Raw genomic sequence first — 13475 nt, 5'->3', positions numbered from 1 at the left:
TTATTCTGACTTGGTGCCTCCCACTGGTTTGTTTTCAAACTAGCACACCGAAGGACGGGATTCTATTATAAACAAACATTAGAAATTATGTAGGATGTACAAAAATATAAGCACACATACCGATTGTAGAAATCATCTCTGTAGTAATCATAATCAAAGACATAACCACTGTGGAAAAACACAGAAAAACAAGAATGAACTGGCTTACAGGAAAATACACACTGATTAAAACTGTGGTAATATTGGCTTATTCTCAAATTTCAACCCCTTCTTCAAAGTCCTTCCACTTATTTTATACAACCATACAATGTAAATTATGTTTGTCAATGCTATTGTCAGCTATCACTGTATATTTGGAAATGTGAAGTCTGGGGCATGCAGAACAGTGTAAACAGCTGACAGCACATACAGGAAGGATTTAACACAGCGAGACAGCTCTGTAATTAGAGGATCATTATAGTGTAATTCTCTGAGTGATCAAATGAAGTTAGCATTCCAAAACTGACACCCTCTTCTTTTCTGGTCTAACATGGCACCATCAGTGGAGTAGAAAGACAGTTAAATACATGAAAGAGTGGGAAATCAGTGAGAAGGTGAGCTAAGATAGTTACTTTGATTTAGAGAAACATGAAAAGGGTTGGACTGCTTGCTGGTGCTTGAGTCCACCAAATTATTTTCATCAAAAAGAGACAAAGTTAAAGGTTAAGAAAATAAATGCTAAATAAGTGTTACAGGGATGCATTGCCTCTCAGGTTCAGGAAAGAATATATGGACCAATCTGAGAAAGGACAGATACCATCAAGGGAAACAAACACATGTGAAATTGCACAGGTCCAGGAGAAAACTATTTTTGAGCTGTCAATAGCAAAGTCAGTCTCAGACTGATCTTCCTGGTTTTGCATTCCATTAGCAACTTTCTACTTTTGTGTTGAAGAAATAGCAAAGAAGTCTTATCTATCTCATACACCCCCCAAAAAAACCCCCAAACCAACAAACCAACGAGCCAATAAAGGCTCTGCATGGAAAAGTCACAAGGGTTTATAACTCTGCCTAGTTACAGAGATTAGTTACAAATAGTTACAAAAATCTAATTTGTAACTATTTTACAAATAGTTTTGTAACTATTTTACAAATAGTTACAAAAATCTAAGTTTTTCACTGGCCTGATGAGGACAATTATGAATAGTAAAGGTAAGAAGCATGAAGAAAGTATCACAAAAGGAGAAGCTTTAAATGAGAAAGGAAAAAGGTTGAAATGAGAGAGGTAGAAAGGACAAGCCACAGAAGAAAACTTTCCCTGAAAAAAAGGGAGATTGGAGAATGATAGCGTGATTTAGGTTGGAAAGGACCTTAAAGGCCAGCTACATATTAAAGAAGTTTGTCTTCACAGGGAATGAACTTGTGGATGATTTCTGCTCTTGAACATTGAGCAAAATGGGGTTTTTAGTGTATAACTTGAAGAATGTGTCAAGAATTCTAGCAAAGAAGGTCAGGGCACAATTTCCATCTCTGCCACATCTCTTTCACATGCAAGTGTCCAGTTGAAAGTTGTACTGTCTGCTTGCATAATACTGTAGTTGAAGATCATGAGAATTGCAAACAACTGTGGCCCTTTTTGCAATTTATTTGAGAAAAGTAATCCTAAGATGTATTTCATGTGAAACACTTACTAAATTAAACAGCCCTGAGAGACTAGAACCCAGCAACAGATAAGCTGTGTGTGACAGAGGATGCAAAATATCATTAAATAATAATAGACTGTGTATAGTGATCATGTTTCTGTATCTTAATGCGAAACTAGCAAATTTTTTCTAAACTATATGACAGCTCTTATTTTGTCTTTCATGCCAGTCTGCATGGATCTAAGACGTAACAGGTAGCGAAGCTATTATTTTATTTACAACTATTCACAGCTTCCTAGTGGTTTTATTTAGCTGAATGATTAATAGCTTCAGTAAGCCCATACTTAATATTCAATGTGTGTTTTTAAGTAGAAAATAACAGATAATTTGAAGAAAAAATATTAAATTTAAAATCCGTGTCACATGAAACCTTTCACCTGGAGTTGAGATTAATTTAATTTGCATAAAGACCAGAAAAATTCACTTTTTCAAGGTTGAAGACCATGAAGTGGGTGAGGAATATTTCACAGGTACCAGTTAGAGTAAGGCTATACTTTCCTGTAGTAACTCAGCTCTGGCTCACAGGACAGAATAAGGACTTCTGGCCCCTCGCTGGGTATGAAAATTTTAAGTTGAATTATGATGTTTCATCTGTAATATGTGGAAGAGATTGTAGTGTGAAAACACCAGTACATCTCTCCATCCACAGCCATAATTGTTCCTACTTCTGCATGTCAAGGGACAGACGTAAGATTTGGTCAGTGCTGCAGTATAACACCAAGCAGAAAATTAGCACAGGTAATCACTGGCACTGAGATCGAGGTGACTGCAAGGCTCTTAACCTCTGGAGAGTTATTCCTTAGCAACCCAACAGCCTGTGTAATGGTGGCCACAGGAAATCACTGATACAGTGTTGAATACCAAATACTCAGCAGGTCAGAAGCAGAGAAAGGTTTAAATGAGCCTGTGAACTGGTGGAGTCAGCAGTTTCCTAATGGCACTGTAAACAGGCAGATTACTTCCCCACAAACACATGGCATCTCTACAATATTAACAACAGAACTGCGTGCATGATGCTGACATTAATGTAGTAGATAGTAAAAGACACTGCTTTATGTGTGTCTCACATGAGGCAAAGAAAACTCATCAGTAAAGGGTGCTTCTACTGAGCAAAAGTCATGGTTCCTTTTTCTAACTTAGTATCACAATGACAATCTTGTACAAGCTGTCTTTATTGGTTTCATTTAACACTATATGTATCTTTAAAACTGTGTTTGCCTGAAGAATAAAGGATTCCCCCATGACCATATTTTCAGAGCTGTGATCAAAGTTCCTATGCATGTCAGCAGTTGCATGTGCCAATCAGGCAAATACAGTGTTATGCTTCTGCGTATTATCAATAAACTTACAGATGTTATTATGTCTTTATATACCTGATGTTGAAAACATATTGCTACTGTGCAATCTTTTTGCATTCTGTATGCAATGCCCACAAAAGTTGTTCATAAACTAATGACCACATCCTGTTTTAACTTAGGTAGTTCCAAACACTAGTGATAAAACTGACTTCTGCGGGGTCATTTAGGAAAGTTAATGCAGGACAGAGCAGAAATACCTTGTGTTATTTTCCTGCCAACAAGAATTTTGTCTTGCACGTAAATCAGCCTTAGCTACTATCTCCTCTTCTTTCCACAGGTACAAAGATATATTTAAATCATAAATGTTGACAAACCGGGCATAATGTATCTTAATTTAATTGACAAAGCTATCACCATTTATACTGTCAGTTGCTTGTCTGTTGTCAGGCCTGAATAAAAATATTAAACACAAAAGCAGTATTCCTTAAATCAAACTCTTTTTGGGAAGCACATATCAACCTAATCGTTGAAGCTGGTATTCCAGTCATTTGTAAAATCATTTCTCATGTCATGTGAAAAGAGTATTAGAAATTGTTCCTGTTGAGTGCAAAAGAGAATCAGTCTAAACTGATGTTAAAAAGGAATTCGGTGAGGGTAACTAGATGATTTAGAGAATAAGCATCGAGAGATGGAAAGTTTTCCTGCTAGAAAATCAATCACATGGAAGTTACTTTCATAAGCTGTTGAAAAAAATGGTGGATATTTCAGGACAATTTTCAGTGGATGGTTACTTACACACCCAGACGTGAATTAAATTGGTGGGATGAATCCCACCTTTACTTTAAAGACAACTTAATTTTAGGTAAGGATGAGAGTGCTGATAGAGGTGGAGGGACACTGCTGTTTTGCAGTTCAGGCTGTATATTCTGCAGAGAGAGAGAATATTCTCCAGAGTCTGCTTTTTTGCTGACAGACTTACTGTCAAAAGGCAAATTTTTTCAGTGATTCCTTCAACTAATATATTAGACATTACAGGAAAAAAGAGGGGGATAGAAGAGGAAAAGTAATTGCAGAGAAGTATTTTACATTCATTTCCATAATGAATATATGAAGGCAAATAGGTATAGTTAAAAAGAACAGCTTAACACCAAAATGCCCAATCACTTATCCCAAAATACCAATCAATTGAACATAACCTACTATTTGTATATTTCAATTAAGGATTAAATTGCATAGTAATTTTGTAATGATAAGTTAATAAAGGTTTTGGGTTTTTTTTCCAATTCTGCACATTTATTCAATTAATAAGAGCAAGATATATTTTTTCCTGAGTGGGGAAAAAATAAGGAGTTAAATTTCAAAATGTGCAACATGGAATGTAATACTGTAAACTGATATATTTTTCTGCAAAACTGAAAAATTTTTTGCAATTTTAATCTGAGGAGGTGCATTTTGTCCAAGGAGGACATGTATACATAAACAAGCTGACTTACAGTACTCCATTTTCCATTAACATATTTTTCTGCAGGCACTAGGCAGAATTTATTTGCAAAATGATTAGGCTCTATTTTTTCTGTCTCTAGATATGTCCTTTCTCTACTCTCATCTTTCTTCCAAGAACTCTTATCCCAGTGAAATGTATGTTGGGAAAACTGTTGAACTTGCTGTGCAACCTGAATTTTAGGCAAAACTTGGGCAAATATTCAAAGTTGCATATACACAATCAGGTAATTAAATCACTAAGACATATTCCTGTAGAGGATTAGGCAAAGCTTGTGAAGCAGAGAAGAACAAAGACATTGAGATCAATATTCAGGTTCTGGGGATCAGCTGTTTTCAGAGCTGTTTATGGCAGCCAGACAGACAACGGTGATACAGGCAGAACTAAACCCCAACATATTTTCTGTACAGCTAAGTGCTAAGTATTAGAATTCCTCCTAATTAAAACTACTTACTGTGGCTGCAGGTACGGCCTATGCTTAACGATGTTATCCTGATGCTGCTTAGAAACAAAATAGTAGCTTTTTAATGTAAAGATACCTGTGTAAATCTACTTAATATCTCCCTGACCATTCTCCTCCTGTTGCAAAACTATTTTTCTGTCATCTAAAGTAATGTCCAATTATTTATGTTTCCCATGGGAAAATTTCATAGAAAGGCAAAGAGAAAGTTTTCCAGTGACCTAACCATTTCCCAAGGTGTCCTGTAATTTTATAGTCTGACTGGGGAATTCACAATGTCCATATGGTATTTTTTCTTCCTTAGTACAAGAGAAGTGGGTCCTGCCTCTTAAAAATCTGTTTTAAATTCAGTGTATTCAAGGTACTACTGTCAAACTATACTCATGTGATTGATTATCCAATTTGTTAGTAATATTGTATACATTGAAGGAGTGTCATTTGACTTGGTTTGACAACTCCACCAGACTGTCATTGGCAGGTGTAGTGATGGGTTTAGTGTTTCCACAGCATTGCACTGAACAGCAGATTAAATTAAAATCACAGTGGTAGCACTGAAGCTGAAAGACTAACTGTTTAAGATTACAAAAACAGATCTCTGAAACTTTATGTACTTTTTAGAAAAGCTGTCTTAGAAGCACTGAATGAAACACAAAAGCATGGTTCACAAAAGATTAATCAAGTACAATGTGACGATGTCAGAGTTCATGTAAAAGAAAAAAATCTGGAAAATTGCATCACATGTTTTCCTCTCCACTTTTCAAACTGTCAAAAGATTTAAATTAAATTTGTGTTCTTATTTACATTAAGTTTACTGATGTAATTTAATTATTTTGGATTGAGCAACTCACGGTTTAAAGCAGCAAAATGGAGACATGAAAGAGACTGAACTTTCAGTGTCCTGAGTACGGCTTGCAAAGTCAAGACATACTGATTGTTTTTCCAAAAGTGTGCTTTGCAAGTGCAGTTACAATATAAATGAAGACACCAGATACTGTGAATCTAAAAAGCATTCTTGTACTCCTATCGCACTGTGCAATAATTTCCATGGTAGATGGACATGGGAAGTGCGTCTGATAAGGAGATTCTTCTATAACCTAGCACAGAACTGGATTCAATTCCAGTCTGGTCAGAGATGAGTGGAAATGGCAGTTGTGCATCACACAACTGGCTGTGTATCCTCTACACCAATGCTATGTTGACTACACTTTCCATGATTTCTGACAAATATTCCTAATACTTCAGTGCTTTGGAAGACCTTGTGTTCATTCACTTTCTGCATACATTGTGAAGAAAACAAGATTTATTTTGCGTAAGGGAACAAAAAGTCACAAACCAATGGAATTCCTAAAATATCGGTGGAAATGCCTTTTGATTTACAGAAAGACATACAAGTGTCACCACTCTGAATTAAGTCAATGTAAATCCAGAATAAAGCTGTTGAAATCAAGGGATCATATTTATTTCTCTTAAACATATGTCTGGATTTTCTCATTATATTTATTCTCATAAGGGAAAGGATTTTTGTCCCAGATGGCTCACTTGAGAGTAGAACGTGGCAAAAAGGACTGGTGGCTTGTCATGATACTGGTATTGTGGTTTCCCTATACAGTGTTGGACATATGGAAGAGCTGCTGATTTCTTGTCATGGAGGTATGAGGCAAGTATGAATCACCTAGCTGAAAAATTTCTATACATCTTTTCTAATTTACAAGAAGCATTGTTTGACACTGACTAAGAGACCTTTTTCCCCTTAGGGAACCCTCATACTGGTTTCTTTTCCCTACTTTTCTATTGTCTCAGCCAACTCGAGAACTGAGGTTCTGTTCCTGTCTCTTGAGGAATGTCCTTTTTGTGTAGGGTGGGATCTTTCTCAGGTTTCCTCATTCAGTTGTGCTCCTGCCTTCCATGCAGAGTCTGGATACTCTCCTGCTTTACTCTGCCTGGCATATTTCTTTACGGTTACCTCCAGATTCTAAGGGCTTGCTCCACTCCCTGGGTCACTGTCAGGAAATCTAACAATATGGGGTATTGATCATTTTCTCTCTCCCTCATTGAAGATTTTTTGAGGAACATATTCAATGTAGAGTTTAACCAGGTTACATTTTTGGTTTCAGGTTGTACGTGATTTTCCTGTGTCTAAACTCCTTTAAAATACAATAGTCACATTTTTTAAATCACGTGCTGTAGACTCTCTGAAATATTTTGGTAGCAGAATTGATTGTAAACTAATGATCCACTCTGGCTCCTATATCTTAAAAGAAAAAGAAAATAAAAGAGCCAACCCACAGAAAATTTGGGGGATTCAGTATGTATTTTTTCTTCCTTTTATCTTCTTCCTTGCACTTGCTGGAGGTTACAGTACTTCTCCTGGACACTCCTTCATATTGCTGTTTTAAGCTCCAAGGAACAATTGCAGAGTTTGACATTTTGACAACTTGCTTTCAGCAGATGGGAAAATTTCATTAGATGACTGTTATTGCCTGTTACATAATACTAATACTTGAGCAACCTGGTCTAGTCCAAGCTGCCCCTGCCTGTGGCAGGGGAGATTGGAACTAGACAATCCTTAAGGTCCCTTCCAAGCCAAACCATTCTGTGATTCTATGATTTGCACAAAATAGGGCTCATGGAGCTTTATGCTTCCATTATTGCTATTTTCTGTAATATTCTTCCCTGGATTATGTGGTCACAGTCCCTGACAGATGAGGGCTCTGCTTGCACTGTTATGCATCATGTCTAATAAACATTTAAAGGAAGTTTCAAGTGGTTTACCACTGTGGGAAATGCTCATTAGAAGTTAACAATACAGGCACGCCTTAGACTAAAATTAGTTTTATATAGTCTATTGAATTAAGCTACCAAAAAAGAAAAAGCTACCATTTTTTTGTTTTAAGAAAAACAAAAAAATGCTGAGAATTGCTTACAGCATCTCTTCTCAAACCACAAGATGCAGTGAAGGAATGAACACTGTTAAGGTCTCTCTCTCTGACTCCTGCTTCCCACTCTGTTACCTTCTTGCTGAACTCCCCTTGCATGATTTTTGCCTTCTCCCAGCAAAACCACATTACCATTACTCATCCTTATATAATTACATGGCTGGAATTTTACTTTTCTGTGAATGCTCTACACAGCAGGACAGTTTTATAGCCTATAAAGAATCATCCAGAATATGAAATGCACCTAACTACTGACACCTAGACAAGGTCAGCTTGAAACCAAATCATACTTGATTCCAGATTTAAAGTATAACCATGATTAATATGTGTGTGTATATAAGTGAAAAGATTCATTTTGTGAGGAAGCAAAGCCTTATTCAATAACTCTCAGGTTCCTCCATCCCTCCTAAAGAAATGGGAACATTTTGGCACAATACTGCTATATAAACCACAATAAGGAGCTCCAGTTTTGTTTCAATAACTTCACTGTCTCAGAAGGTGTAGCTTCCATTTCCATCCTCTATCCATTTGTACACCAAGAAAGGATAGATCTGCAGTATGAATTAGATTATTTGAGAATGTTTCAGTTTTCCTCCTTCGTATATTGATCCTAATTTCTGTGAAGGTGTTAGCTACTTTCAGATAGCTACTGTTCAGTTCAGAACGAACAGTTCCTGTGAAAAATGCCGTCTTAAAGCTGGTAATTTTTCATTTTGACTATTTGTTGTTCCTTTACTTTCTGTCCCTTGATTTAGATGGCAAGAAAATAAACAAGGCCATATCTAGTAGGTACTTTTTGGTAAATAAGCGCTTCTGGCAAAAGGCATCCAGAATGTTGGTTGAAAAGAAACTCTGTATGAGTCAGCAATGTGTATTCAAAGCCCACAGAGCCAACTGTATTCTAGGCTTCATCAAAAAACACATGACCAGCAGGTGAGGGAGGTGATTCCCCCCTCTATTCTGCTCTCATAGGACCCCATGTGGAGTACTGCATCCAGTTCTGTCGGGGTCTCCTCCCCCCTGCCATGGAGCCCTGGGAGAGGGACCCTGATGGGGGGGAGACACAGGGTTTCCCTGCCCCTGCTCAGCCTCGTTCCCCATTGGTTGGTTTGTGTTTCCCTGTGCAGGCAAAGGACCCTTGGTCCAGTGATTGAGCAGTTCCTCAGCAGAGCTCTGGCCATGCGGGTGGAGAAATAAACAGCTCTGAAACAGCTATCAAGAACCTGTCCGTCATATATATTTCTTTTCCACGGGACTCCTGGTTTGATAAATGCGTGTTGCAGTATCCCCACTGTAACAAATGGTGGGGAATTGTGAGCAGAACGATCCCCGATCCCTAAGTGACTGATTTGTGTGAGTAAACCCTAGAAACTTTGGATTCCTCTTCTTGGTTTTGCTTTGCTATTCCATATCTAAACTATGGAGGAACCGTGGGAAGACTCTTGGCTCTCAGAGCCGCATATGGACATTTATCTTAAACTTAAATGATTCTTGAACAACGATTTGTAAATTTTAGCTTGATTCAAGCTCAAAAAGAACTGAAACACTTCCTGGCATGGTTGTTTAAGAACTTTTTCTATGTTTCTTGGGATTTAATTCTTACCAAGGAGTTTTGGAAGGCCATTTGGACACAGTTAATATTTGAGTCAAAATACATGCTGATGGAAGAATATTTTCGTGAATATTATTTAATTACCGAGACTGTTGAGCAATGTCAGCTGTGTCGTGGTGAAGGGAAGCCTGGCTCAGGGACTGTGCGGCCCAGGCCACGTGCACCGAGTGCTCTGCGAGCAGCAGCGAGGCAGTTCCCGTGCGCGGGCGGAGCCACGCGAGCCACAGTGTCGGTGGCGGAGCGAGGCGCGGCGGGAGCGGCGGGACCCGGCAGTGCCCGCCCGGCCCCGCGCAGCGCGTGGTGGAGCGAGCCCCATGAACGCCCGACTGAGGGGGCGGCGTGCGGGCGGTGGCTGGCGGCAGCGGCGGTGGAACGGAGCCGCGCCCAGCCGAGACACGCGCTGGAGCAGAGCGCGGGGTGTCGTCGCTCGGGGGCCCGGCCGAGATGTGGGTGCAGTGCCTGGCAGCGGCAGCGAAGCTGCAACCAGAGGAGGCGACGCATGGAGAACTGAGCGGCGCGGCCCGACCCGGCCCGTGCAGCCCCGAACGCAACCCCGGGAAGAGCGCGCAGGCACCAGCAGCCCCGACAATTCCAACACGGGAGCGACCGAAGGAGAGAGCAAAGACGCAGCGAGACAGAAAACAGCAGCCACTCGGAAAAAGGAAAAGATCATAGTAGTTAAGATCTTAGGGATAGTAAAATGGTATAATGTTAAGCAAAATTATGGTTTTATAACAAGGTGTGACAACCAGCAAGACATATTCGTGCATAGAACTGCTATTAAAAAGAATAACCCTGAAAAATGCATCCCAAGCTTGGGAGACGGAGAGGTGGTGGAATTCAAAATTATACAAGGTAGAAAAGGGTTACAAGCAGCAGAGGTCACTGGGCCTGATGGTGTTCCTGTAAAAGGCAGTAGATATGCCAAAAATCGTAGTCATCTTAGACAATATCTCCATTGCAAACCCCCCCTACAGTCTCCCTTTCCTAATCCCACCTTTCCCTTTTACCCTATGTCCTATTACCCCCAGTGTATTCCCAATCTGTTTTTTCATCCATGGTTTCCCTCACAAAATCATACCTTTGCCAATTGTTTCCCCAAAAATCCCTTTCCAATGCTGAGTGGGGGATGAAAAGGGGGAGGGAAGAAATTAAACCCTCTCCTGCATCAGTTTCCCCACAAAGCATGCTTGGACAGTCCTGTCCCACTTCTGTCAGCCTTAAGATGTTCCACAGAATCTGTTTGGACATTCAAAGACTCAGGAGGGTGGCTTGTTTTGTTTTGAAACTGTTCTTGTTATGTTTATCCAGTTGTTTTCATTCTCCTTTTATTAAAATAAAACGGGTGAGGTGTTGGGGTCCCTCCCCTGCCGTGTAGCTCTGGGAGAGGGGCCCTGAGGGCACAGACACGGGGTTTCCCTGCCCCTGCTCAGCCTCGTTCCCATTGGTTGGTTTGTGTTCCCTGCGCGGGCAGAAGGACCCTTGGTCCCGTGACTGGAACAGTTCCTCGGCAGAGCCCCGGCCATGCGGCTGGAGAAATAAACATCTCTCTGAAACAGCTATCAAGAATCTGTCTGTCCATATATATATCCTTTCCACGGGACTCCTGGTTTGATATATGAGTGTTACAGTACCCCCACTGTAACACAGTTCTGCTGTTTCCAACAAATGAAGGATGTGGACCTGTTGGAGCAAGTCCAGAGGAGGGCCATGAAGATGATCACAGGGCTGGAGCACCCCTCCTGTGAGGACAGTATGAGAGAGTTGGGGCTGTTGAATCTGAAGAAGACACTGGGGAGACCTCAGAGTACACTTCCAGTACCTAAAGGTGCCTACAAGAAGGCTGGAGAGGGACTTTTGACAAAGGCATGTTGCTACATGATAGGACAAAAGGGAGTGGCTTTGAACTGAAAGAGGTTAGATTCAAATTAGATATTAGGAAATTTGCTGTGAGGATGGTAAGACACTGGAATTGGTTGCCCGGAGAAGTTGTGGATGCTTCATCTCTGCAAGTGTTCAAGGCCAGATTGGATGGGGCTTTGAGCAACCTGGTCTAGTGGGTGACCCTAGTTGGAAATAGATGATCTTTAAGGTCCATTCCAACCCAAACCATTCTGTCCTCCTATAAAAATTTGTAACTGTTGGGACTTACAACTACTTTCTGGTGTCTATCTGTGTAGTTATCAAAATGTTTGATAAAAGTAGCTGGCTACAGGATGGCAGCTGATTCAACCTTCCATCCTTACCCTTAAGAATAAAGGCTACAGGATTCAACATTCAAGTGTGGAGAGCTCAGAAAGTTTGTTTGGTTTTGGATTTGGTTTTTGCTGGGGTTTTTCTTTTTGTACACAGGATTAGAGGCAACTGAAAAGAAAAAAAACCCTCTATATTTGTTGGAAATCCATTTATACTTTTCAAATTAAACAAATGCTTTCACATGAGCAACAGAGTCACTACCATAACAATGTCAACTGTCAGTTGCTGGTCATGCATGACAGATTCACTCTGTTATTTCTACTTCACATTTAAGGCTTATTCTCCAACTTTTAATTATGCTCTAATACGTTGTGAAAGATTTAATTTTATTGAGCAAAACTGATCCTTAAATGATTTCAGAACCAAAGCTGAAGACTTTAGAAATGAAAGAATTTCAAGGACAGCAATCAAACTGTTAGCAATCAAACTCTTATTCTACTATTGGCAAAGCAGAATTTGACCTAATTCCCATTTTTTTTGAGCTACATCAGCAGCACAGTTGTTATAACCTGTTACACCTGTGCGTACATGTAGAGTGTGTATGGCTGATGTTGAAAAAGTTGCACTTTGGCTTGAAGAATGGTGAGACTTATAAGAATCTGGCCTGAACCTGAGATAAAAAAAATCTCTGAACTCAATGAGTACCTACATAGTGCTTTTGAACTGCAGTTCATAATTAGAACTAAGCAAAAATATCCCCCAAAGAACATGAAACCAAAACAGCCAAAATCAAGACCCTTGAAATTAACATCAGTTTGGGCCAAACAGAGACTATTGAATATGATCATAAATATCTTTGACACAGTCATGCTTCTTTTCAAATAATGTTGCATAAAGGCATTATACCAATGTAGTTGGAAAGTGATTTGTTAACAAGGGCAAATCTCAGACCAAGCTAAATTTGTAGGAAACAATCTATGATACGATTAATTTTACTAATTGAAAGCTTGCCTAATATCAGGACATACTGATATTAGGGTTTCATTTCAATTTAGGTTATTATTAATTTCAAATTAGGGTTATACCATGGTATGTTAATTCACAGCTGAATGATCCAGCAAAGCAAGATGTGAGTAGTTGTTCCTTAGTATCACACACAAGGCTTTTAACAGAGCAACACTAAAGACAATAACTCCTAGCCTGTAGCTCATTATCTTTTAAAAAATCTTTAACAAACATGAGAGAGACATAGGAAACTTCCAATTTTCTCTTCATAAGCAACGTTTCTTTCTGACGTGCCTCTTTCTGCACTGCCTCCTCTCTTTTTCCTAATTTTACAGTGTAGAAAGCCACACAGACTGGTGTGGAGCAATAACTTTTGAAGCAAGTCCACTGACTGATTGCTATGATCACAGTTGAACAGATCGAACTCCAAAAGAAGTGTCTTTATCAAGGAGCTGCCAATTGTATTTCTGCAGAAGGGTGGGAAGTGGACTGTCAAGTAAAAGCTCACATAGCAGTACTGGCTGTCTTTCTGGGGTTTAGTCTTTTAAGCATACCTTTCTCTTGTAGCTCAAGTGCAAGTAAGACGGTAGGTTAGAGGGATCAGTCTCAAATTTCAGTTTCTGGTGGACAAGATCAAACTGATTTCAAGCACGGAATCAGAGGGATTAGCCATCAGATCCCCTCTGAATATTTGTTTAAGGCCTAGCATGCTAAGAACTTAATGTTAAGAAGAGTTTCAATTGTTACTATTGTACAAAAGTAGTTAGAGAAACACAGGCAGAAGA

At 39.5% G+C, this 13475-nt stretch overlaps 1 protein-coding gene across 8 annotated transcripts in view; it reads right to left on the bottom strand.

Moving 5' to 3' along the window:
- Positions 1 to 13475, bottom strand: part of RALYL (RALY RNA binding protein like) — a 389851-nt gene that overhangs the window by 37817 nt on the left and 338559 nt on the right. For all 8 annotated transcript variants that reach the window (XM_042035768.1, XM_042035769.1, XM_042035770.1 and 5 more), the window contains one exon: positions 121 to 168. In XM_042035768.1, coding sequence (XP_041891702.1) covers positions 121 to 168 — 48 coding nt within the window. The remainder of the gene's footprint in view (positions 1 to 120; positions 169 to 13475) is intronic.

Source organism: Corvus kubaryi, unplaced genomic scaffold (assembly GCF_017639235.1).
Source record: "Corvus kubaryi isolate FWS band 111438036 unplaced genomic scaffold, C.kubaryi_AGA036_p1.0 37385, whole genome shotgun sequence".
Lineage (NCBI taxonomy): Eukaryota > Metazoa > Chordata > Aves > Passeriformes > Corvidae > Corvus > Corvus kubaryi.
Note: the sequence above shows the minus strand (reverse complement) of the source record. Positions and strands in the feature narration are given on the sequence as shown.